Consider the following 27,009-nt stretch of genomic DNA (forward strand, 5'->3'; position numbering starts at 1 on the left):
TAATTTTCATAGACCAGACATACACCATATGTATGTATCATCAGTACAGTAGGCCTAGTTCCTTATGTTGACCACCTCTCTATATTGATTGGTTTGTTTCAGTCCTTTGAGTGGTCAACTTACAGAGGCATGTATATGCATCATAAATGGTCACTTAATACTACCACAAGAAGCTAAATCAATTCTAGGAATTCACGAAATTTCCAGAGTATACTTAGATTAGCCACATTCTGGACTCAGCCTGAAGATGCATATACCTGAGATGAACCGGTAACCATGTTGGGCCCAAGTCACTTTCTAAACTAAGGGTAAAGTGAGACAAGAAAACTGCAAGGCTGAGCCAACCACTCTTGGACCTGCAAGTGTCTTAAACTCAGACTAGATCTGGGCTCTGGAGTTTGTAACAGCGCAGAAATTCTTTCAAGAGCACTAATAATAGAATCAACTGGTAGAGACAAGAATGTTCTGGCTCTTGGACTGTCAGTGTACAAGCTAACAGAAAGTTAAAGTCCTGTAACAGAGTAAAATTACAGATTTATAAACTGGACTCTAAACCTAGAAATCCAGACATTTCTTCTTATTCTTATCAGATTAAGAAAAGTGAGAGATAACCTGATGCCAAAACAGGTTTATTAATCATTTTACACAAAATAATATCAGTACTTAAAAGTACTCAACATAAAAAAAATCAGTACAAGCTATCTTTCACTGTAAGAAATATACAGATAGACTCAGAACAAAGAGAATAGAGTCAAAATTCAAGTTTATATAATAGATATAATAAAAAGCTCAGGGTCCCTGCTTTGTTAGGAATATGGACAAACCTTATAAAATTAAATGAAATAAAAAGAAATTAAAACTAAGGTGTCAACAAAAACTAAAGATATTGATTTCTGCAATTATTATGTCTATGACATGACACAGAACATTCAAAATTCAAACATAAATCTAATATTTTAAATTGAAAAAATCTTATTCTAAAACAGAAGAGCAATTTTAAAAATGGGGGAAAGTTGTCAGGTACCAACTTTTTTTTTTTCTTTTGAGACAGAATTTCACTATGTCATCCTCAGGAGAGTGCTGTGGAGTGACAGCTCATAGCAACCTCAAACTCTTGGGCTTAAGCCATTCTCTTGCCTCAGCCTCCCAAGTAGCTGGGACTACAGTTACCTGTCACAATGCCCAGCTATTTTTTTGTTGCAGTTGTCATTGTTGTTTAGCTGGCCCGGGCTGGGTTTGAACTGCCAGCCTCAGTGCATGTGGCTGGTGCCATAACCACTGCGGTATGGGCGCCGAGCCAGGTAAAACTTTTTAAAAAACTTATGACTAATAGTTTTATCAAGTCCTTTTAAACCAATCTAAAAGCCAAAATAAAAGAAAAAGAAAAACCCAAATTTTGAAATTATGGATTCTTCCTGATACTAAACCCAAGATTGTTCCTTTCTTCAAATCCTCTAAGCCCAAATTATAAGAAATAATTTACTCTGGCCACTGGGAACATTTCTGCACCATAGCATAATCAGAAATTTTACTTCTTCCGTTTAATTTATTCATTCCCACTCTAATCCAAATACCAGGAATGCAGGAGTAAGCAAGGAGATATAAACTTCCCCGAAGCCTGTGACTGATGCATTACTAAATTTACAACGTGAGAAACTTAAGTACTGTGGAAGGTCCTGATGGCAGGGGAAACGGGCTACCTTTGTAGCCTTAAGAACAAACTGCAAATCACTAAGCCTCATTTAGAGAAGGCTTTATCCAGGGATCAGTCTTCTCCAAGGCTGGACAGGGAGGAAGTGTGGAAAGCACAGTTCTTCTTAAAGGATGAAAGGCATCACTTGGAAATACTGTGGTTTCCTGAACAACAGAAGGAGACACTGAAACATCCTGTTTTGAACATTTTAAATCTTCCTTGTTTTCCACCATTAATAACTGTTCTATCTCCTCTTTCAAAGATAAACTTGCCTGCAACTCAGGTTGGGGTATTGTGAAATTTTCTTTTTGAGTTATTTTCTGGTCCTCTGACCCCTTTGATTCCAGGCAAATGAATTTGTTGCTGGAATCCTCACTGGCTTCCCCTCCGGTTCTGGGAAGTAGATGTTGAAGTTCTGCAGTTTGTTTACTCTTATATCCTTCTTTCAGAAAATTCATATCCTCAAGATATTCATGAGATGTAAAACTTGGAGATTTATCTGTCCTAGAATTTTTACAAAATAAGAAACCTCTGACTTTTCCTTCTTTTCCTGCTGTTTCTGTCACTAATTTCTTTGGATGTACTACTGTCCTTATTAAGAGTCCCTGTGTATTCACCCTATATTCGTTTACAGCTCTCTCTCTGCGCTGTTTCTGAAAGTCCTTGAGTTGAAGCAGTTCCTCTGGCAGCTCCATACATGTAGGCTAAGAAAATAAAATAAGCATGAGTTTATTATAACTAAACTTGCGGATATGTTACTTCAAATCAATAGTAACTGGCAATTGAGGGTCACAAATGTGCTCTTATAGCACCCTCTAGTGTCTCCAACTATAGTAGTAAATTTTTTTTTAACTCAAGTAAATTTAAACACACAATAATAGTAACTATATATTTTTTGAGTAATTTAAGTATTTTGAAAAAGCAATCAATCTTTTTTTTTTTTGAGATACAGTCTCACTCTATCGCCCTGGGTAGATTGCCACGGCATCACTGCTTACAGCACCCTGAAACTACTGGGCTCAAGTGATGGTCTTGAATAGCTCAGCCTCCTGAATAGCTTAGACTACAGGCACCTGGCACAATGCCTGGCTATTCTATTTTTAGTAGAGACAGGGTCTCACTCTTGCTCAGGTTAGTCTAGAACTCCTGAGATCAAGCAATCCACCTGCCTTAGTCTCCCAGAGTGCTAGGACTATAGGTATGAGCCACTGAGCCCCGTCCTGCCTCTGAATATATTTTTGTTTTTGAGACAGAGTCTCACTATGTCACCCTCGGTAGAGTGCCTTGGCATCACAGCTCACAGCAACCTCAAACGCTTGGGCTTAAGTGAAAAGTTAAGAGCAACTTCAAACTCTTGACTCAGCCTCCCAAGTAGCTGGGACTACAGACACCCGCCACAACGCCTGGCTATTTTTTATTACAATTTTCATTGTTGTTTGGCAGGCCGGGACCAGATTTGAACTCACCAGCTCCCATGTATGTGGCTGATACCCTAGCTGCTGAGCTACAGGCGCTGAGCCTGAATATATTTGTATTATACAGAAAAGCTTTCCCTATTGTGAGATTTGTTAATGTTCTGCTTTTGTCTAATAATTTTATAATTCCATGGATTAACATGGAATTTGCTGGCTCGGCTAAGGCGCCAGCCACATACGCCTGAGCTGGCGGGTTTGAATCCAGCCCGGGCCCGCCAAATAACAATGACAGCTGCAACACAATAACAACAAAAATAGCCAGGGGTTGTGGCGAGCACCTATAGTCCCAGCTACTTAGAAGGTGGAGGCAGGAGAATCGCTTGAGCCCAGGAGTTGGAGGTTACTGTGAGCTGTGATGCCACAGTACTCTACCCAAGGCAACAGCTTGAAGCTCTGTCTCAAAAACAAAACTAAACAAAACATGGAATCTGGTGTAATAGAAGAGATAGTAATCCAACTCTGATTCTCCTCCCCAATGGTTATTGTTGCCTGAGAACATTTACTGAATAATTAACTTTTCCTGTCAATTGGAAATGTTCCCTATTTCACAACCATATTGGCAAATACATATTGAGTCTATTTTGGGGCTCTCAACTCTGTTCTGTGGCCTGCCTGTTTGTGTACCAACTGCAAAATGTTTTATTTAGTCATATGTCTTTTTTTTTTTTTTGTAGAGACAGAGTCTCACTGTACTGCCCTCGGGTAGAGTGCCCTGGCGTCACACGGCTCACAGCAACCTCTAACTCTTGGGCTTAGGCGATTCTCTTGCCTCAGCCTCCCGAGCAGCTGGGACTACAGGCGCCCGCCACAACGCCCGGCTATTTTTTTGTTGTTGTTGTTGCAGTTTGGCCGGGGCTGGGTTTGAACCCACCACCCTCGGCATATGGGGCCGGCGCCCTACTCACTGAGCCACAGGCGCCGCCTTAGTCATATGTCTTAATAACTGATGACTAGTTTTCCTTTAATATATTACTTCTTTTTCCAAAATTTCTGACTATTCCTGTATGTTAATTTACCTCTAGAAATCTCTATAATCACAGTCTGCCAAAATAATCCATGTGTTAATATTTTTATTAGAATAGAATAAAATTCAGCTCAGACCCTGCAGCTCAGCGGCTAGGGTGCTGGCCACATACCTGCCAAACCTGGCCCCTGCCTGCCAAACAACAATGAGAACTACAACAAAAAAGTAGCCAGGGATTGTGGCAGGTGCCTGTAGTCCTAGCTACTTGGGAGGCTGAGGCAAGAGAATTGCTTAAACCCAAGATTTGAGGTTGCTGTGAGCTGTGAAGCCACAGCCCTCTACCAAGGGCAATAGCTTGAGACTCTGTCTCAAAAAAAAGAATAGAATAAAATTCAAAGTAAAATTCTAGAATAATTGATAACTAAAATTACTTACTGTCCCATTTATTTATTTAGGTCTTCATTAATGCCATTCAGTAATATTAAAAAGTTTTCTTCACTAGGTACAGTGGCAAATACATGTAATCCCAGTAGCTCAGGAGGTTATGGCAAAGGATAGCTATAGTTTGAGCTCTCAACTAGCCAGGGCAACATAGCAAGACCTCGTCTCTCAAAGAAGTTTTAAAAACTGTGATGTAATACACACACACATATATCATGAAATACTATCCAGCCTTAAAAAAAGATGGAGACTTGGGTGGCGCCTGTGGCTCAGTGAGTAGGGTGCTGGCCCCATATACCCAGGGTGGCAGGTTCAAACCCGGACCCGCCCAAACTGCAACACCAAAAAAAAAAAAAAAAATAGCCTGGTATTGTGGCAGACGCCTGTAGTCCCAGCTACTCAGGAGGCTGAGGCAAGAGAATCGCCTAAGCCCAGGGGTTGGAGGTTGCTGTGAGCAGTGTGATGCCACAGCACTCTATAGAGGGTGATAAAGTGAGACTCTGTCTCTACAAAAAAAAAAAGATGGAGACTTTACATCTTTTGTGTTAACCTGGATAGAGTTGAAACACATTCTTAGTAGATTATCACAAGAATGGAAAAACAGGTATCCAATGTACTCAATACTAATATGAAGCCAGTTGATGAACAAATACATGCCCACATAAGAGAAAAACTCAATTCAATTCAAGTTGGAAGGAAGGGGAGGGAGATTGGTGGGCCCCCACCTAATGGGCACAATGTATATGGCACACCTGAGTGCAGGGACTTTACCTAACAAATGCAAACATTGTAACCTAATCGTTTGTACCCTCATTAATCTGAAATTTAAAAAAAAATTTTTTTAAAAGGTTTTAAAAAATAGCCAGGGCAGGGCCTGATGGCTCATGCCTATAATCCCAGCACCCTGGGAGGCTGGGGTGGGCTGATGGCCTGAGCTCACAAGTTTGAGACCAGCCTGAGCTAGAGAGAGAGACCCTGCCTCTAAAAAAAAAAAAAAAAAAAAAAAAAATAGCAGGATGTTGTGGCAGGCACCTGTGGTCCCAGCTACTTGGGAGGCTGAGGCAAGAGAATCGCTTGAGCCCAGAAATCTGAGATTGCTGTGAACTATGATGCCATAGCACTCTACCAAAGGTGACAAAGTGATACTCTGTTGTCAAAAATAAATAAATAAATAAAAAATAGCCAGATACGATGGTATATGCTCATAGTCGCAGCTCCTTGCTGCACAGGAGGCTGAGGCAGGCGGATCGTTTAAACCCAGGTGTTCAAGGCTCCAGGGAGCCATAAGAAAACCACTGCACTCCATACTAGGCAACAGAGTAAGAGCCCATCTCCTTAAATTAAAAAAAAAAAAAAAGAAGAAGAAGAAGGCTTCATTCATCTATATATTACACATTTGTTTTCTTCATTCTTTTCTTTTTTTTTTTTTTTTGAGACACAGTCTCATTTTTTTGTCACCCGGGTAGAGTGCTCTGGCATCATAGCTCACAGCAATCTCAACCTCTTAGGCTCAAGCAATCTCCTTGCTTCAGCCTCCTGACCAGCCCAGACTACAGGCAACTACCACAATGCCTGGATAGTTTTTCCAGAGAGATGGAGTCTCGCACTTGCTTAGGCTGGTTTTCAACTCTTCAGCTCAAACAGTCTACCTGAGTTGGCTTCTCAGAGTGCTAGGATTACAGACATGAGCCACTGTGCCCAGCCAATATTGAACTTTAAAAAATTGTATTCTAGGTGGTGCCTGTGGCTCAGTGAGTAGGGCGCCATCCCCATATACCGAGGGTGGCGGGTTCAAACCCAGCCCTGGCTGAACTGCAACCAAAAAATAGCCGGGCGTTGTGGTGGGCGCCTGTAGTCCCAGCTGCTCGGGAGGCTGAGGCAGGAGAATCGCGGAAGCCCAAGAGCTAGAGGTTGCTGTGAGTCCTGTGACATCATGGCACTCTACCCAAGGTAGTAAAGTGAGACTCTGTCTCTACAAAAAAAAAAAAAAAAAAAATTGTATTCTAGGCTTGGCTCCCGTAGCTCAGTAGTTAAGGTGCCGACCATATACATCAGGGGAGGGTTCAGTCCCGGCCAGGTTTTGAACAATGACAATAATAAAAAAAAATAGCCAGACGTTGTCATGGGCACTTGTAATCCCAGCTACTTGGGAGGCTGAGGCAAGAGAATCGCTTAAGCCCAAGAGTTTGAGGTTGCTGTGAGCTGTGATACCAGAGCACTCTACCAAGGGCAACAATTTGAGACTCTGTCTCAAAAAAAAAAAAGTGTATTCTACATGCATTACTGATTAAAGCTGGAAAATAGATGGGTAATTTTCTAACATAATAAAAGATACACAAGTTATTTCTTGGTACCTGTGGGAAAGTGGCCCCAGAACCCTAGTAACAAAATCCAGGGATGCTCAAGTCCCTTATATAAAATGATGTAGTATTTGCATATAACTGTGCACATCTTCCCAAGTACACTAAATCCACCTGCCTCAGCCTCCCAAAGTGCTAGGATTACAGGCATGAGCCAACCGCACCTAGCCTTTTTCTTCTTTTTTTCTTCTTTTCTATCACCCAAGCTAGAGTACAGTGACACAATCATAACTCACTGTAACCTCAAACTCCTGGGCTCAAGCAATCCTCCTGCTTCAGCCTCCTAAGTAGCTAGAAATTCAGACACATACCATCTCACCCAGCTAATTGTTTTTTTTTTAAATAGATTAGGAAGGGAGAAGTTTCCCACTATGTTGCCCAGGCTGATCCAGAATTCCTGGCCTCAAGTTATTTTCCCACCTCAGCCTCCCAAAGTGCTGGGATTATAGGTTTGAGCAACAACACTACCCTTCTTTTTTATCTTCTCCTTTTTCTCCCCAATCATTTGAAAATGTGAAAACCGGGCCAGATGTGGTGTCTCACACCTGTAATCCTAGTGTTCTGGGTGGCCCAGGCAGATGGATTGCCTGAGTTCAGGAGTCGAACCAGCCTGAGCTATAGCAAGACCACATCTCTAAAAATACCCTGTTTCCCCGATAATAAGACATCCTCTGAAAATAAGACCTACTTACAGGAAAGATAAGAAGTCCCCTGAAAATAAGACCTAGCGCATCTTTGGGAGCACACTAAAATAAGACACTGTCTTATTTTCGGGGAAACAGGGTAGCTTGGCATTATGGCAGGAGCATGTAGTCCCAGCTACTCGGCAGGCTGAGACAAGAGGATCAGATCACTTAAGCCCAAGAGTTTGAGGTTGCTGTGAGCTATGATATCATTGTACTCTACAGAGGGCAACAAAGTGAGACTATGTCTGAAAAAAATGAATGTGCAAACTGTAAAACTGTTCTTAGCTCATGAGCTATACAAATATAGGCCATGGGTCAGATCTGGCCAGTGGAAAACAGTTTGTCAACTCCTAGTCTATAGCTTTCTTATGTTATTCTGGCTGCATTAAATAGCCAATGAAATATTAAATTTACCCATTCTTTGACAGAAATGTTTCTTGGAAACATAACTTAATATTGTAAAAAGGCATTCAAGGGTATGGATCAAGTCCAAACTGTAGCCCCTTCAGAAACATTTATCATCAAGTCTGCCCCACAAAAGTTTCTGGAGCTCTGAAGAGAGGGTATCTCTGTGTCTACCCTCCATGAGGACTAAGGCAGAAAGGAAGTGCTAAGGACACCTACCTCTGTACCTCCAAGCCGATCTGCAGAGCCCTCTCTGTAAGTGTTTAGGTACCCATCCACCAGGGTGGTTAGGTCAGACATCATTTCATCCAGAAGTACCAAGCGAAGGGGGAGCAGATAGGTAGCTTCCAGGGCCAACATTTTTAGCAAAGAGGGTGAAAGAGGTCGTGTGAACCACAGTTCTGGATTTTCCTAGAGACAAGACAATAATTTTCTCTGAATATTAAAGAAAAGAATGGTTCAAGTGTTCCTTAATTTAAAATACTGACATCTTCTATTATTACCTTCTGTTTTCATACTACTGATAGCTTTGTGAATGCATACACGCAACCCTACATTAACAGTGTGTATGGTCTCGGAGCCTGTAGCTCAAGCGGCCAAGGTGCCAGCCACATACACCAGAGCTGGCAGGTTCAAATCCAGCCCAGGCCTGCCAAATAACAATGACAGCTACAACCAAAAAAATGGCCGGGTGTTGTGGCGGGTGCCTGTAATACCAGTTACTTGGGAGCAGGAGAATCACTTGAGCCCAGGAGTTGGAGTTTGCTGTGAGCTGTGATGCCACAGCACTCTACCCAGGGCGACAGCTTGAGGCTCTGTTTCAAAAAAACAAAAAAAAAACCCAGTGTGTATGTAACAGAAAAAGAGAGGGGGAAAAGGAGAGGAAGGTTAGTCATCCAGAACTTCTCATTCAAAGCTGGGGGCAATAGACTTGATTACATTAACAAAATGTAGTCGATACAGTCATGACCTAAGTTTGCATGCAAGGATATAAGGAGCTAGTATTTTTTTGTAGGAATAAATAAGATGATTTTGGTTCCACTGCCTTAATCCAAATTCCCACAAAAATTCCCCCCTGGTCTTAACTTAATAATTTATTCCAGGCGGCGCCCATAGCTCAGTGGGTAGGGCACCAGCCACATAAACCAAGGTAGGTGGGTTCAAACACGGCCCGAGCCAGCTAAAGCAATAATAACAATTGCAACAAAAAAATAGCTGGGCATTGTGGTGGGTGCCTATAGTCCCAGCTGCTTGGGAGGCTGAGGCAAGAGAATCACTTATGCCCAAGAATTTGAGGTTGCTGTGAGCTGTGATGCCACCGCACTCTACTGAGGGTGACAGCTTGAGACTCTGTCTCAAAATAATAGTAATTATAATAATAACTTTATTCCAGAGTACCTTTTTTTCTTTCCTTTTCCTTTCTGCCTTTTTTTTTTTTTTTTTTTTTGAGACAGAGTCTCACTCTGTTGCCTGGGCTAAAGTGGTGTCACCATAGCTCATAGCAACTTGAAACTCTTAAGTTCAATGGATCCTCCTGCTTCAGGCTCCCTGGTGGCTGGCATACAGCACCATATCCAGGTAATATTTCTATTTTTTTGTAGAGACAGGATCTCATTATGTTGTTCAAGCTTGTCTTGAACTCCTGGCCTCTAGTGACCCTCCTGCCTTGGCCTCCCAAAGTGCTAGGATTATAGGTGTGATCCATTTTACTCTTCTTAATTGACAACCAAAAAATCTGGATCCTAGCTTTTATCCATTTGAGACCACAAATTGTTCTCATTTGGCATAACTAAATTTGGGGCAATGTTCATATAATTATGTATGAATATGGCAGCTGTCATTATATAATAGGCTCAGAAAATATCTGAAAAATTTAATGTCATATAGGACATCCTTTATTTTTTTGACACAGAGCCTCAAGCTGTCACCATGGATAGAATGCCGTGGCATCACAGCTCACAGCAACCTCAAATTTCTGGGCTCAAGCAATTCTCCTGCCTCTGCCTCCCAAGTAGCTGGGACCACAGGTGCCCACCACAACGCCCGGCTATTTTTTGGCTGCAGCCGTCATTGTTGTTTGGCAGGCCAGGGCTGGATTCAAACCCACCAGCTCAGGTGTACATGGCTGGCGTCTCGAGCCACAGGTGCCAAGCCTAGGACATCCTTTAATACTCACCTGAATTAGTTTTTGTCTCTCTTCTAGAAAGGAGAGACACTTAGGGGCTACTTTAAGGTGTCTGACTAAACTCTCTTGCAACGTACTGATGCAGTTCGGAAGAAAGCCCCCTGTTTCCATAGAAAATTGAAGGACATCTGCTACCTGTGGTATAAAAGAAGACAAATGGATCACAGTAGATGTATACAGAAATCTATCTCACGGCACACATATATTTAGAGAAAAGTCTTTGTATATCATTTTCCCAAGGACCCACATGATAAACAATGCCAGCAGGAAATTTAAAGTTGTTCAGTCAACTTATTCTGAAAAATTTAAAAAGAAAAAAGAAAAATGATAACTAGACTTTATTTATTTATTTAGACAGAGTCTTACTTTGTCACTCTTGGTAGAGTACCATGGTGTCATAGCTCACAGTAACCTCAAACTCATGGGCTCAAGCAATTCTCTAGCTTCAGCCTCCATAGTAGCTGGGACTACAGGCGCCTGCCACACCACCCGGCTATTTTTTGTTGTTGTTTAGCAGGTCCAAGCCGGGTTCTAACCCACCAATCCTGGAACATATGGCCAGCACCCTAACCACTGAGCTATGGGTGCTCAGCAGATAACTCGACTTTAGTATGTCCTTGTCTACTTTCTTTTCTACTTCTTTTATTTGCTTGTTTAAATGACTATTTATGGCTGGGCTCAGTGGCTCATGCCTGTAATCCTAGTACTCTAGGAGGCCAAAGTGGGTGGATTGCTTGAGCTCACGAGTTTAAGACCAGCCTGAGCAAAAGTGAAACCCGATCTCTACTAAAAGTAGAAAAACTGAGGCATGAGGATCGCTTGAGCCCGAAAGTTGGAGGTTGCTGTGAGGTATGATGATGCCATGACACTCTACCCAGGGCAACAGCTTGAGACTCTATCTCAAAAAGAATAAATAAATAGGTGGCGCCCATAGCTCAGTGGGTAGGGTGCCAGCCACGTACACTGAGGGTGGTGGGTTCGAACCCAGCCAAGGCCAGCTAAAATCAACAATGGCAACTTCAACCAAAAAACTGGGTGGCGCCTGTGGCACCGGCCCCATATACTGAGGGTGGCAGGTTTGAACCCCACCCCGGCCACACTGCAACAAAAAAATGGCCGGGCATTGTGGCAGGTGCCTGTAGTCCCAGCTACTCGGGAGGCTGAGGCAAGAGAATCGCCCAAAGCCCAGGAGTTGGAGGTTGCTGTGAGCTGTGATGTCACAGCACTCTACCGAGGGCAATAAAGTGAGACTCTGTCTCTACAAAACAAACAAAATAGCCGGGTGTTGTGGTGGGTGTCTATAGTCCTAGCTACTTGGGAGGCTGAGGCAAGAGAATCGCTTGAGCCCAAGAGTTAAGAGGTTGCTGTGAGCTGTGATGCCACAGCACACTACTGAGGGAAAAATAGTGAGACTCTGTCTCAAAAAAAAAAAAAAAGAAAAATAAATAAAAGAAAAATAATAAATGATTATTTATTATTCTTTGGTGCTTTTGGCTAATAGGGAAGGAAAATAAAATTCAAGCATTATTTTTAATACTTGTTAGCAATTCTGATAAAATTTTGGTAAAGAAAGCTAGAAAAATTAAGAATTGCATGGCTGGAAGCAGTGGCTCACACCTGTAATCCTAGCACTCTGAGAGGCTGTGTCGGGTGGATTACTTCAGCTCAGGAGATGGAGACCAGTCTGAGCAAAAGCAAGACTCTGTTTCTACTAAAAAAAGAAAAAACTGGGCGGTGCCTGTGGCTCAAAGGAGTAGGGCTTCGGCCCCATATACCAGAGGTGGTGTGTTCAACCCCAGCCCCGGCCAAAAACTGCAAAAATAAATAAATAAAATTTAAAAAAGAAAAAACTGTGCGGCGCCTGTGGCTCAGTGAGTAGGGCGCCGGCCCCATATGCCAAGGGTGGCGGGTTCAAACCCAGCCCTGGCCAAACTGCAACAAAAAAATAGCCAGGTGTTGTGGCGGGCGCCTATAGTCCCAGCTGCTCGGGAGGCTGAGGCAAGAGAATTGCGTAAGCCCAAGAGTTAGAGGTTTGCCTGTAGTCCCAGCTACTAGGGAGGCTGAGGCAAGAGAATCCCTTAAGCCCAGGAGTTGGAGGTTGCTGTGAGCCGTGTGAGGCCACGGCACTCTACCGAGGGCCAGAAAGTGAGACTCTGTCTCTACAAAAAAAAAAAAAAAAAGAGGGGCGGTGCCTATGGCTCAGTGAGCAGGGCGCTGGCCCCATATGCCGAAGGTGGTGGGTTCAAACCCAGCCCTGGCCAAACTGCAACAAAAAAATAGCCGGGCGTTGTGGCGGGCGCCTGTAGTCCCAGCTACTCGGGAGGCTGATGCAGGAGAATCGCCTAAGTCCAGGAGTTGGAGGTTGCTGTGAGCTGTGTGATGCCACGGCACTCTACCGAGGGCAATAAAGTGAAACTCTGTCTCTACAAAAAAAAAAAAAAAAAAAAAGAGTTAGAGGTTGCTGTGAGCCGTGTGACGCCATGGCACTCTACCCGAGGGCGGTACAGTGAGACTTTGTCTCTACAAAAAAAAAAAAAAAAAAGAAAAAACTAGCCAGGTATTGTGGCAGGTGCCTGTAATCCCAGCTATTCCGGAGGTTGAGGTAGGAGGATCACTTTAGGCCAAGGGTTTGAGCTCTAACACCATGACACTTTACCCAGGGCAATAAGAGTGAGACAATGTCTCAAAAAAAGGAGAGAGAAAAGAATTGCAGGAATTATTAATTTGTGTGTGGTAGGCTAAATAGTGGCCCCCAAAGATATCCTAATCCCTGGGACCTATGAATGTTATCTTATATGGCAAAAGGGACTCTATAGCTGTGACTAAGTTAAGGATCTTGAGATAAGCTGATTATCCTGACTTATCTAGGTAGGCCCTAAATGTAACCACAAGTGTTCTTTTAAGAGGGAGGCAGAGGTAGATTTGACTATAGTCAGAGGAAAAAGTGACATGATGATAGAAGCAGAAATGAGAGTGATGCACTTTGAAAATGGAGGAAGAGACCACAAACAAAGGAATATGAGTGACTAGTTGAAAAAACTAAGGAAATGATCTCTTTCTTCAAAGCATTCAGAAGACACCAACTCTGCTGACCCCTTGACTCTAGCCCAGTGAAAGTGGTTTGAGACTTCTGACCTCCATAACAGTAAGTTTTAGGCCACTAAACTTGTGGTGAATAGTTACAACAGTAATAGGATGCTCACGTGCTACGTTAAAGAAAAACAAATTAGTGAAATTCTGATTTCTTGTTTTTTAGACTATGGAAATCTGAAAAGATAAACATGGAAAAGATGTGCCAAAGTCCTACACAATACATGTAAGATCTATTCAGGAAGCCTACTGGGCTCAAGGGAAAAGTAAGCATAGAAGCAATCTCTATATGGCAAATGATCCTGAAAGAAGGCACAAAGGAACATGTAAACAAGAGAAAGGTCACAAAGGCTATTACGAATAGATAAACAAAGAGCAAAAGAGAACCATACGTAATAACACAACATTGAACTTTAGGAACTGCTGCTCAAAAATAACTGTCTAATTTGTTTACTTAATTCCCTCTAAAGACTCTAGGCTATATATTCGAGATATCCTTTCTCCAGGTGTGGTGGCTCACGCCTATAATCCTAGCATTTTCAGAGGCCAAGGCAGGTGGATTGCTTAAGCTCAGGAGTTCAACACCAGCCTGAGCAAGAGTGAGACCCTGTCTCTACTAAAAATAGAAAAACTAGCTGGGTGTAGTCCCAGGTATTCAGAGGCTGAGGCAAGAAGATCACTTAAGTCCAAGGGTTTGAGGTTGCTGTGAGCTATGATGCCATGCTACTCAAATATCCCTTCCTTTGGTATAAAGCTAGAAGGACCTAAAAAACATAAGGAGAACTAGTAGTTTTATTGGTCTCATAGCCAAATAGGAAATCCAGATCAGCTACTAGAGTCTAGCAATTTCTCATTTCTCTAAAGTACCTCAGATGAGAGATAAATCACAACTCTTCAGGTTTTTGGGGGCCAGAGTAGGGTTTTGGACATATCCAGGACAACCTGTACCCTTCAGCTAGATTCTAACTTGCTTTAATTCAGTTATATATGGTAAATGCAGAGATGTGATTATTTGTCTTAACACTAAATCTCCCATGTCAGACTTCTGAATGACCCTCAAATTGCTCAAGTTTCCGAAAGCTGTGAAGTATAGATCTTGCTTCTTATTTGATAAATTCTGGAGTAGAATGAGGAAAACATATTCCTAAATAATTTTAATTAACTTTGCTTTTACAGTACATCAATGTTCTTACATATTGTAAAAATATCTTACAGAAAAAGTGGGCAGGAATGGGGCATCTAAAAAAAAGACTTTCAATCACTCATCAGATAAGGCCTATATTCTACAGGAGCTATGTATACTGTTTAAATCCAGTGTCTTGATTCATGTACCTGTGTGTCGAAGACATTATTCAGCAAAATTCCGTACTGATGAGAGAGGCAATCAGAAAGCCAACGACAATCATGAATAACCTAAGGAATCAGAAGGAGACAGAGTAATTAGAAACTGGCTGATAATCTTACTAGGGAGGAATCAGCTTACACACTTACCTTCAAAATTCTCTTGTCTTCTAATATCATCTGAAGTCCATTGTTGAAAGCACGACTTCCCAGAAGGAAAATGTCAAATAAGTAAACTCGGCTGTTTGTGGCCACCTACAATAGACATCCAGACATACATACCACATGATAAGGAAGAACTGGGGTACAGGATCTGGGAATCATGACTAAAAGAACACACAACAAAATATTTAGCATCTGGCCAGGCGAGGTGGCTCAAAAAAAAAATATTTAGCATCTTCACTTTTAATTAAACAATAGGCACTCAGTGATTCTTAGGGGAAAAGGTTTAAACTAATCTAAAGAAAAAAAAAGACAACCGTGTGATTTTCGAAAGAGAAGTATAAGCTGGTGGTTTAGACTTTCACTTTTTATTATCGTTATTATTATTTTTTTTATACAACGTCTCAATATGTTGCCCTCAGTAGAGTACCCTGGCATCACAGCAACCTCTAACTCCTGCGCTTACGCGATTCTCTTGCCTCAGCCTCCCAAGTAGCCAGGACTACAGGTGCCCACCACAACACCAGGCTATTTTTTTGTTGTTGCTGTCATTGTTGTTTAGCAGGCCTGGGCCAGGTCCAAACCCGTCAGCCTCTGTGTACATGGCTGGCACTCTAACAACTGACCTACAGGTGCCGAGCCTATTATTATTATTATTATTTTGAGACAGAGCCTCAAACTGTCACCCTGGGTAGAATGCTGTGGCATCATAGCTCACAGCAACCTCCACCTCTTGGGCTCAAGCGATTCTCCTGGCTCTGCCTCCCAAGTAGCTGGGACTACAGGTGCCCACCACACAACGCCTGGCTATTTTTTGGTTGCAGCCGTCATTGTTGTTTGGTAGGCCCCGGGCTGGATTCGAACCCGCCAGCTCAAGTGTATGTGGCTGGCGCCTTAGCCACTTGAGCCACAGGCGCTGAGCCCTATTATTATTTTTTTGAGACAGGAGTCTCAGTTTGTTGCCCTTGGTAGAATGCCATGGGGTAGAGTGCTGTGGCATCACAGCTCACAGCAACCTCAAACTCTTGGGCTCAAGTGATTCTTTTGCCTCAGCCTCCCGAGTAGCTGGGACTATAGGCACATGACACAATACGTGGCTATTTTTAGAGACAGGGGTCTTGCTCTTACTCAGGCTGGTCTCAAACATAAGCTTAGGCAATTCACCCACCTCGGCCTCCCAGAGTGCTAGGATTACAGGCGTGAGCTACGGTGCCCGGCCCTAGACTTGCACTTTTTACAGTCTAACATTAGTGTTTTGCCAGTCTTGTATATGGCATTCTAATTCTGATACTGTGAAATATATATTTGGTCTTTCTCCCAGTTTCCTGGTATAAGAGTGTCTTTTCCATGTGCTCCCACCTAATGGGCACAATGTAAGGGTAATTGGCACACCAAGGGACACAAGTACAACAGGGACCTTACCTACCAAAGTAAACATTGTAACCTAATTGCTTATACCCTCATATAAATCTGAAAAAAAAATTTTTTTTTTTTTGTAGAGACAGAGTCTCACTTTATGGCCCTCAGTAAAGTGCTGTAACATCACAGCTCACAGCAACCTCCAACTCCTGGGCTTAAGCGATTCTCTTGCCTCAGCCTCCCGAGTAGCTGGGACTACAGGTGCCCGCCACAACGCCCGGCTATTTTTTGGTTGCAGTTCAGCCGGGGCCAGGTTTGAACCCGCCACCCTTGGTATATGGGGCCGGCGCCTTACCGAATGAGCCACAGGCACCGCCCATATCTGAAAATTTTTTAAAAATTATAAAATAGGGCGGTGCCTGTGGCTCAGTGGGTAGGGCGCCAGCCCCAGATACCAAGGGTGGCTGGTTCAAACTCAGCCCCAGCCAGCTAAAACAGCAGTGGTAACTCCAACAAAAAATAGCTGGACATTGTGGCGGCCGCCTGTAGTCCCAGCTTCTCCAGAGGCTGAGGCAAGAGCATCACTGAAGCCGCAGAGTTGGAGGTTGCTGTGAGCTATGATGTTACAGCACTCTATCGAAGGTGACAAAAACTCTGTTTAAAAAAAAAAAAATTATAAAATAAAAAATAATTTTTAAAAAGAGTGTCTTTTGTATGCTAATGAGATGACTAGTGGTTGGAGTCCCCCCAGATAGCTTCAGGATGAGGGCTGATCAAGGAAAGACCTATAGTAGCATTAGAGGTAAGACTTTCATTCCCACTCCTCAACCTCCAGGGAAGAGAGAAGGCTGAAGGTTAAGCTGATCCATAATGGCCAATGACTTAATCAATCATGCCTACATCAGGATGTTTCTATAAAAACCCCAAAAGGACTGAGTTCAGAAGGCTTCTGGATAGCTAAGCATGTATGCAGAGGTTCCTGGAGAGTGGTACACCCCTTCTCCCATACCCTACCCTCTTCCATCTGGTGGTTATCTATATCCTTTGTAATGTTCTTTTTTTTTTTTTTTTTTTTTTGCAGTTTTTGGCCAGGGCTGGGTTTGAACCCGCCACGTTTGTCATATGGGGCCAGCGCCCTACCCTTTTGAGCCACATGTGCCACCCTGTAGTATTCTTTATAATAGTAAGTGGTAAAGTATTTCCCTGAGTTCTGTGAGCTGTTTCAGCAAATGAAATCAACCAGAGGAGGGGGGCATGGGAACCCCAATTTATAGCTGGTTGGTCAGAAACACTGGCTTTTGAAGTGGGGGGGGTCAGTCTATTTTTTTTTTTTTCAGACAGAGAGCCTCCAGCTGTCATCCTGGGTAGAGTGCTGCGGCATCATAGCTCACAGCAACCTCTAATTCTTGGGCTCAAGAAATCCTCTTGCCTCAGTTTTACTATTTTTATTTTTTTTATTATTAAATCATAGCTGTGTACATTAATGCGATCATGGGGCACCATACACTGGTTTTATAGACCATTTAACATATTTTCATCACACTGGTTAACATAGCCTTCCTGGCATTTTCTTAGTTATTGCATTAAGACATTTATATTCTACATTTACTAAGTTTCACATGTACCCTTATAAGATGCACCGTAGGTGTAATCCCACCAATCACCCTCCCTCTGCCCATCCTTCCCCCTCCCTCTCCCTCTTCCCCATATTCTTAGGTTATAACTGGATTATAGCTTTCATATGAAAGCCACAAATTAGTTTCATAGTAGGGCTGAGTACATTGGATACTTTTTCCTCCATTCTTGAGATACTTTGCTAAGAAGAATATGTTCCAGCTCCATCCATGTAAACATGAAAGAGATAAAGTCCCCATCTTTTTTTTTTTTTTTGTAGAGACAGTGTCACCGTACTGCCCTCAGGTAGAGTGCCGTGACGTCACACGGCTCACAGCAACCTCTAACTCTTGGGCTTACGCGATTCTCTTGCCTCAGCCTCCCGAGCAGCTGGGACTATAGGTGCCCGCCACAACGCCCGGCTATTTTTTTTTTGTTGCAGTTTGGCCGGGGCTGGGTTTGAACCCGCCACCCTCGGCATATGGGCCAGCGCCCTACTTACTGAGCCACAGGCGCCGCCCAGTCCCCATCTTTCTTTAAGGCTGCATAATATTCCATGGTGTACATATACCACAATTTATTAATCCATTCGTGGATTGATGGGCACTTGGCTTTTTCCATGACTTAGCAATTATGAATTGGGCTGCAATAAACATTCTGGTACAAATATCTTTGTTATGATGTAATTTTTGGTCTTTTGGGTATATACCTAGTAGAGGAATTATAGGATTGAATGGCAGATCTATTTTTAGATCTCTAAGTGTTCTCCAAACATCTTTCCAAAAGGAATGCATTAATTTGCATTCCCACCAGCAGTGTATAAGTGTTCCCTTTTCTCCACATCCAGTTTTACTATTTTTAGTAGGGATGGGGTCTCAAGTTTGGTCAGGCTGGTGTTTTTTTGTTTTTTTTTTTTAAGAGACAGAGTCTTACTTTGTCACCCTTGGTAGAGTGCTATAGCGTCGTCACAGCTCACAGCAACCTCCAGCTCTTGGGCTTAGGTGCTTTCTCTTGCCTCAAGCCTCCCAAGTAGCTGGGACTACCAGTGCCCACCACAATGCCCAGCTATTCTTTTGTTGTTGTTGCAGTTTGGCTGGGCTGGTCTCAAACCTGCCACCTTTGGTATATGGGGCCAGCGCCCTATTTAGAGCCACAGATGCCACCCAAGTTAGGCTGGTCTTGAACTCCTAAGCTCAAGCAATCCACATGCCTCGGCCTCTCAGAGTACTAGGAGTATAGGTGTAAGTAACCGCACTCGGCAGGGGATCAGTCTTTTTTTTTTTTTTTTTTTTTTTAAAGAAAGAGTCTATGTTAAAAATAAATAAATAAATAAAAAAAAAAAGAAAGAGTCTATGTTGCCCTTGGTAGAGTGCCATGGCATCACAACTCACAGCAAACTCTTGGGATCAAGCAATTCTTTTGCCTCAGTCTCCCAAGTAGCTGGGACTACAGGTGCCCACCACGGCACCTGCCATAATGCCCAGCTATTTTTTTTTTTTTTTTGTGATTTTTGGCCAGGGCTGGGTTTGAACCCGCCACCTCTGGCATATAGGACCAACGCCCTACTCCTTGAGCCACAGGCGCCACCATACCCAGCTATTTTTTTTTTTCCAGCTATTTTTTTGTTGCTGTTATCATTGCTGTTTAGCTGGCCCGGCCAGGTTCGAACTCACCAGCCCTGACGCATGTGGCTGGCACCCTAACCACTGAGCAAATGGGCGCCGAGGCTTTTTTTTTTTTTTTTTGAGACAGTTTCACTTTTTGTTACAGTTTGGCTGGGGCTGGGTTTGAACCTGCCACCCTCAGTATATGGGGCTGGAACCCTACCCACTGAGCCACAGGCGCCACCCAGTACTACTTTTTGTTAACAATAGACTGGGCACAGTTACTTGTGCCTATAATCCCAGCTTTCTTGGAGGCCAAGGCAAAAGTATCCCTTGAGACCAAGAGGTTGAGATCAGACTAAGCAACATACCTCCTTAGACTAGCCTGAACAAAAGCAAGACCCTGTCTCTACTAAAATTGGAAAAATTAGCCGGGTATTGTGGCAGATGCTTATATTCCCAGCTACTCAGGAGGCTTAGGTAAGAGGACTGCCTGAACTGAGGAGTTTTTTGGTTGCTGTGAGCTATGGCACTCAAGTCTGGGCAAACAGAGTGAAACTCTGTCGAAAGAGAGAAAACAAAGAAAGGAAAGAAAAAAGAAAGGGAAGAAAGAAAAAGGAAGGAGGGAGGAGAGAGAGAGAGAAAGAGAGAGAGAGAAGGGAAGACAGGAAGGGAAGGAGGAAGGGAGGGAGGGAAGAAGGAAGGAAGGAAGGAAGGAAAGAAGGAAGGAAGAGTTTTCAACCAGTGAGATGGCTCACATCTATAATCCCAATACTTTGGGAGGCCAAGGTGGGAGGAATATTTGAGGCTAGGAATTCAAGACCAATCTGGGCCACACAGAGACATCCCATCTTTAAAAAAAATTAAAAGTTGGGGGGCACCTGTGGCTCAGTGGGTAGGGCACCAGCCCCTTATACGGAGGGTAGCAGGTTCAAACCCAGCCTGGGCCAAACTGCAACAAAAAAAATAGCCGGGCGTTGTGGCGGGCGCCTGTAGTCCCAGCTACTCAGAGGCTGAAGCAAGAGAATTGCCTAAGCCCAGGAGTTGGAGGTTGCTGTGAGCTGTGTGATGCCATAGCACTCTACGGAGGGCAATAAAGTGAGACTCTGTCTCTACAAAAAAAATAAAATAAAAAAATTTTAAAAATTTAAAATTAGGCTCCACGCCTGTGGCTCAAGCAGCTAAGGCGCCAGTCACATACACCTGAGCTGGTGGGTTCAAATCCAGCTTGAGCCTGCCAAACAAGGATGGCTGCAACCAAAAAGTAGCTGGGTGTTGTGGCGGGCACCTGTAGTCCCAGCTACTTGGGAGGCAGAGGCAGGAGAATCGCTTGAGCCCAGGAGTTGGAGGTTGCTGTGATGCCACGGCATTCTACTCAAGCTGACAGCTTGAGGCTCTGTCTCAAAAAAAAAAAATACATATATATATATATATATGCAGCTCAATTCACAATTGCCAAGATATGGAATCAACCCAAGTTCCCATTAACACATGAACAGATTAATAAACTATGGTATATATATACACCATGGAATACTACTCAACCATTAAAAAATGGAGACTTTACATCTTTTGTTTTTACCTAGATGAAGCTGAACCACATTATTCTTAGTACGGTATCATTAGAATGAAATAACAAGTATCCAATGTACTCAATACTAATATGAAACCAATAGATAAAACACTACAGGCCCACATGAGAGAAAAACACAACTGAGTTCAAATGGCAGGGAAAGGGGAGGAAGGAAAGGAGAAAGGGGAGGGAAAAGGGTGATTGGTAAGCTTTCACCTAAGGTGCACAATGTAAGGATAAACAGCATACCGCAAGTGAAGGGCTCGACTACAACTTGAACTTTACCTAAAAAACACCAACTATGTAACCTAATCATTTCTAACCTCATATTAATCTAAAATTTAAAAAAAAAAATTGTTTCAGCTGAAATTCAAAAAGAAAAACTTTTTTTGTTTTTTGGCCGGGGCTGGGTTTGAACCCGCCACCTCTGGCATATGGGACCAGCGCTCTACTCCTTGAGCCACAGGCGCCACCCCAAAAAGAAAAACTTTTTTAAGTGTAAAAAAATTAGCCAGGTGTGGTGGTATGTACCTGAGGTCCCAGCTACTCAGGAGGCTAAGGCAGCAGGATCACCAGAGCCCAGGAGCACCACTGCACTACAGCCTGGGTGAGAGAGCAATATACTGTCTCAAAAAAACCCTTTTACCTGAAGCCAACACAGTTTCCCATGACGACACACATTAGCTCCTTCTGCTGCCACACTTAGGACACTCTGCTTCTTGATGTGAAGCATCTGGTTAGAAAAGGAAGAAAAGGAAAATGCTTCAAGGAATAAATGTTGGCATTATAATATTATGAATAACACAAGTAAAATAGCCAATGATAAAAAAAGTGGGTATGTTTTAAACTCATAAAATTTGACTAATCTAAAACACAGAGTCTGTTTCACATACACACATAAATCACCACTTGACACTTCTGATTCTCTTTTTAATTTTAGCAAAAGTATTCCACAACTGGAAAATAAATCACTCATACCCCAAATGCTAATAAGAGTTGAAAACTCAGGCACCTTTTGTTACTTTGAGATGCTGCAGAGGAAAATTCTAATCTTTAGGATGAGATTCCTCATGCAAACTTACAGCATGCAACTAACACAGGGCAATTTAGTGTAGCTGAAAGGAACACCTGTTGTAGCTACGCGTCACTGTAACTACTGTTAAGAATAACAGCAACAGGCTTGGTGCCCATAGATCAGTGGTTAGGGCACCGGCCACATGCACCAGGGCTGATGTGTTCAAACCTGGCCCGACCCTACTAAACAAACAAACAAGTAACAACAACAAAAATTGTGGGAAATTGTGGCAGGCACCTATTGTCCCAGCTACAGGGGAGGCTGAGTCAAGAGAATCGCTTAAGCCTAAGAGTTTGAGGTTGCTGTAAGCTGTGACACTATGGTACTCTACCGAGGGTGACATAATGAGACTGTCTCAAAAAAAAAAAAAAAAAAAAAAAAGAATGACAGAAACAAGAACTCAACAGGTCCCTGAAAGCTATGGATTCACTAAATTACTCTAAACCAAAACAGTGGTATTCCAAGAACACCCCTTGTCCTTTAATGATCTATAATCTCATCCTATTTCAAAATATTACACAATTCTATTTCTTTTTCTTTTTTTTTTTTTTTTTGAGACAGAGTCTCACTATGTCACCCTCGGTAGAGTACTGTAGCATCACAGCTCACAGCAACCTCAAACTCTTGGCCTTAAGTGATTCTCTTGCCTCAGCCTCCTAAGTAGTTGGGACTACAGACACCTGCACAACACCCAGCTACTTTTAGAACCAAATATTGCTGTGGTTCAGGCTGGTCTTGAACCTGTGAGCTCAGGCAATCCACCGGCCTACACCTCCCAGAGTGCTAGGATTATAGGCGTGAGCCACTGCACCCTGCCTAATATTATGCAATTCTAAAATCTTTAATCTATAAACAGTAAAAATATATGCATGATACAAGATTCTCCTCATTTCATAGGTAGGCAAATTACTTGAGAATAGAAGGGCACAGTAATTTACACTAGCACTGTCTTCCTTTAGAGAGCATAAAGTGTTCCTCATTCCAAGTATCTCTCACCAATGATGTGAAAAGGGGAGGCTGGGCCTAGCAGCTTATACCTGTCATCCTAGCACTCTGGGAGGTCGAGACAGTTGGATCACCTGAGACCAGCCTGAGCAAGAGTGAGACAAAACCCCATCTCTAAAAAATAGCTGGGTGCTGTGGTGGACGCCTATAGTCCCAGCTACTTGGGAGGCTGGGGCAGAAGGATCACTTTAGCACAAGACTTTGAAGTTGCTGTGAACTGTGATGAAGCCACAGCACTCTACCCAGGGTGACAAAGTGAGACTCTGTCTCAAAAAAAAAAAAAAAGAAAGAAATAAAAGAAAAGGGGACAGCATTTCACTTTCATCCACAATAAATAAAAAAGCTGTAGAATGGGTAACGAAAGCTATATTTTAGCTCGGCACCTGTAGCTCAGCGGCTAGGGCACCAACCACATACACCAGAGTTGGCCGGTTCAAACCCGGCCCAGGCCTGCCAAACAATGACGACTACAACCAAACAAAAGCTATATTCCCCTAATGATAAGTATTCCCAACTATTTCTTCAAACTTCTATAGCACAAGTTCTTACTGCATTTTTTTTTTTTCTTGAGACAGAGCCTCAAGCTGTCACCCTGGGTAGAGTGCCATGGCATCACAGCTCACAGCAACCTCCAACTCATGGGCTTAAGTGATTCTCCTACCTCAGGCTCCCAAGTAGCTGGGACTACAGGCGCCCACCACAACACCAGGCTTTTTTTTTTTGGTTTCAGCTGTCATTATTGTTTGGTTGGCCTGGGCTGGATTCGAACCCGCCAGCTCAGGTGTATGTGGCTGGCACCTTAGCCACTTGAGCCACAGGCACCAAGCCCTTACCTCATTTTTATTGTTGTTGTCATGGACCCTTTAAAGAATCTGTGATAAATAAAGAATTCTTACAAGTCTATGATCAAAACTATTACTACAACTCAACTAAGGATCTAATAGATCCTATTTCTTCAAACTTCTATAGCACAAGTTCTTACCTCATTTTTTATTGTTGTTGTCATGGACCCTTTAAAGAATCTGTGATAAAGAATTCTTACGAGTCTATGATCAAAACTATTATTACAACTCAACTAAGGGTTTTGGTTTTTTTTGCAGTTTTTGGCCAGGGCTGGGTTTGAACCTGCCACCTCCGGCATATGGGCCAGCGCCCTACTCGTTTGAGCCACAGGTGCCGCCTGTCAACTAAGGATTTAAATAGATATTTCTCCAAAAAAATTACACAAATGGCTAGTAAACTCATGGCAAAATGTTCATCATCATTAGCCATGAAAGAAATAGAGATCAAAACCACAATGAGATACTACTTCATACCAACTAGGATGGGGCTATCATCAAATGATAAATAATAACAAGTGTTAGCAAAGATGTGGAGAAACTGGAACACTCCTATATTGCTGGTAGAAAAGTAAAATGGTATAGCAGTTTTGGAAAACAGTCTTGCCATTCCTCTCATAAGTTAAACATAGAGTTATCATACAATCTAGCAATTTCACTCCTAGGTATCTATTTAAGAGAAATAAAAACATACATCCACACAAAAACTTGCACATGAATGTTCATAGCAGCATTATTCACAATAGTCAAAAAGTAGAAACCACCCAAATGTCCATCAAATGGTGAATGGATAAACAAAATGTAGCACACCTATATAACAGAATGTTATATGGCAATAAAAAGAAGTGAGGGCTTGGCCCCTGTGGCTCAAGTGGCTAAGGCAGCAGCCACATACACCTGAGCTGGCAGGTTTGAATCCAGCCCGGGCCCACCATACAACGAGGGCTGCAACCAAAAAAACACCCAGGCCTTGTGGCAGGCTCCTGTAGTCCTAGCTACTTGGGAGGAAGAGACAGGAGAATTGCTTGAACCCAGGAGTTGGGAGGTTGCTATGAACTGTAAAGCCACAGCACTCTACCCAGGGCGACATCTTGAGGCTCAGTCTCAAAAAAAAAAAAGAAAAAAAAGTCAGGTTTGGGGCCTATAGCTCAGCTGGTAGGGTGCCAGCCACATACACTGAGGCTGGTGGGTTCAAATCCAGCCCGGGCCTGCCAAACAACAATGACAACTACAACCAAAAAATAGGCAGGCATTGTGGCAGGTGCCTGTAGTGCCAGCTATTTGGGAGGCTGAGGCAAGAGAATTGCTTAAGCCCAAGAGTTGGAGGTTGCTGTGAGGTGTGATGCCAGGGCACTCTACCAAGGGTGACGTAATGAGACTGTCTCAAAAAAAAAAAAAAAAAAAAAGGAAAGAAAGAAAAAAGAAAATGGGCGGCGCCTATGGCTCAGTCAGTAGGGCGCCAGCCCCATATACTGAGGGTGGCGGATTTGAGCCCAGCCCAGCCAAACTGCAACAAAAAAATAGCTTGGCATTGTGGCAGACGCCTGTAGTCCCAGCTACTTGGAAGGCTGAGGCAAGAGAATCGCCTAAGCCCAAGAGCTGATGGTTGCTGTGAAGTGAAATACTGATTCATGATACAATATGGATGAATTTTGAAAACATCATGCTGAGTAAACAAAGTCACTCACAACTCTCCTCCCCCACAACACACAATATATGATCCAATTTATTTTTTATTTTTTTTTGTAGAGACAGAGTCTCACTTTATCGCCCTTGGTAGAGTGCTGTGGCGTCACACAGCTCACAGCAACCTCCAACTCCTGGGCTTAGGTGATTCTTTTGCCTCAGCCTCCCCCAGCAGCTGGGACTACAGGCACCTGCCACAATGCCTGGCTATTTTTTGCTGCAGTTTGGCTGGGGCTGGGTTTAACCCACCACCCTCGGTATATGGGGCCGGTGCCCTACCCACTGAGCCACAGGCACTGCCCATATGATCCAATCTCTATGAAATGTCCTGAACAGGCAAATTTGTAGATAGAAAGTAGGTTAGTGGTTGCCAGGGGCTGAGAGGGGGGGAATTGAGAATGATGGCTAAGATGTGTGGAGTTTCCTTCTGGGGTATCAAAAACATTCTAAATTTCATTATAGTGTTTGAGGTACAACTCTGTGAATATACTATTATAAAAACAGTGAACTATACATTTTAAATAGATGAACTGCATGGCATATGGATTATATTTTAATAATGCTGTTTTAAAAAAGAAATTATTGAGAGCTAACTCTCCCTTTAAAAATGCACCCATTAGGGCCGGGCACGGTGGCTCATGCCTGTAATCCCAGCACTCTGGGAGGCCAAAGCAGATGGATTGCCTGAGCTCACAGGTTTGAGACCAGCCTGAGCAAGAGTGAGACCCAGTCTTTAAAAATAGCCAGGCATGGGAGGCACCTGTGGCTCAGTGAGTAGGGTGCCGGCCCCATCTACGGAGGGAGGTGGGTTCAAACCCGGCCCCAGCCAAACTGCAACAAAAATATAGCCGAGCGTTGTGGTGGGGCCTGTACTCCCAGCTACTCAGAAGGCTGAGGCAAGAGAATCACCTAAGCCCAAGAGCTGGAGGTTGCTGTGAGCTGTGACACCACAGCACTCTACCCAGGGTGACAAAGTGAGGCTCTGTCTCTAAAAAAAAAAAAGAATAGCCAGGTGTTGTGGCAGATGCCTATAGTCCTAGCTACTTGGGAGGCTGAGGCAAGAGAATCACTTAAGCCCAAGAGTTTGAGGTTGCTGTGAGCTATGATGCTATGGTACTCTACTGAGGGCAACAAAGTGAGACTCTGTCTAGAAAAAAAAAAAAAACTGAAAAAATGCACCCATGTACACACAAGCTTAGTCTTGCACCTTAACAGAAAGCTGAATGACTCTCTTGAAGCCCATCTGTGAGCCACGCTCTAGGATAAATAATTACATACTGCCACTTCTCAAATATACATGTAAATATGTGTACACAATCACAGAGAAATTGCATAAGTAGAGCATTCTGATTGATCCTTTTAAAGTGTAAGTCAGAGGCTAGGCACCCTTAGCTCAGTGGTTAGGGTGCTGGCCACATGCTCTGGGGCTGGTGAGTTCGAATCTGGCATGGG

General features: G+C 43.1%; 1 protein-coding gene across 1 annotated transcript in view; it reads right to left on the reverse strand.

Annotated features, from left to right (window-relative positions):
• Positions 1 to 1,014: 1,014 nt before the first annotated feature.
• EXD1 (exonuclease 3'-5' domain containing 1) overlaps positions 1,015 to 27,009 on the reverse strand; it is a 45,481-nt gene continuing 19,486 nt past the window's right edge. Inside the window, exons 7-12 of the mRNA XM_053595872.1 lie at positions 21,599 to 21,685; positions 14,791 to 14,895; positions 14,632 to 14,712; positions 10,201 to 10,344; positions 8,244 to 8,435; positions 1,015 to 2,397 (exon numbers count right to left, since the gene is read on the reverse strand). Coding sequence (XP_053451847.1) covers positions 1,732 to 2,397; positions 8,244 to 8,435; positions 10,201 to 10,344; positions 14,632 to 14,712; positions 14,791 to 14,895; positions 21,599 to 21,685 — 1,275 coding nt within the window. The 3' untranslated portion in view covers positions 1,015 to 1,731. The remainder of the gene's footprint in view (positions 2,398 to 8,243; positions 8,436 to 10,200; positions 10,345 to 14,631; positions 14,713 to 14,790; positions 14,896 to 21,598; positions 21,686 to 27,009) is intronic.

Source organism: Nycticebus coucang, chromosome 6, assembly GCF_027406575.1.
Source record: "Nycticebus coucang isolate mNycCou1 chromosome 6, mNycCou1.pri, whole genome shotgun sequence".
Taxonomy (NCBI): domain Eukaryota; kingdom Metazoa; phylum Chordata; class Mammalia; order Primates; family Lorisidae; genus Nycticebus; species Nycticebus coucang.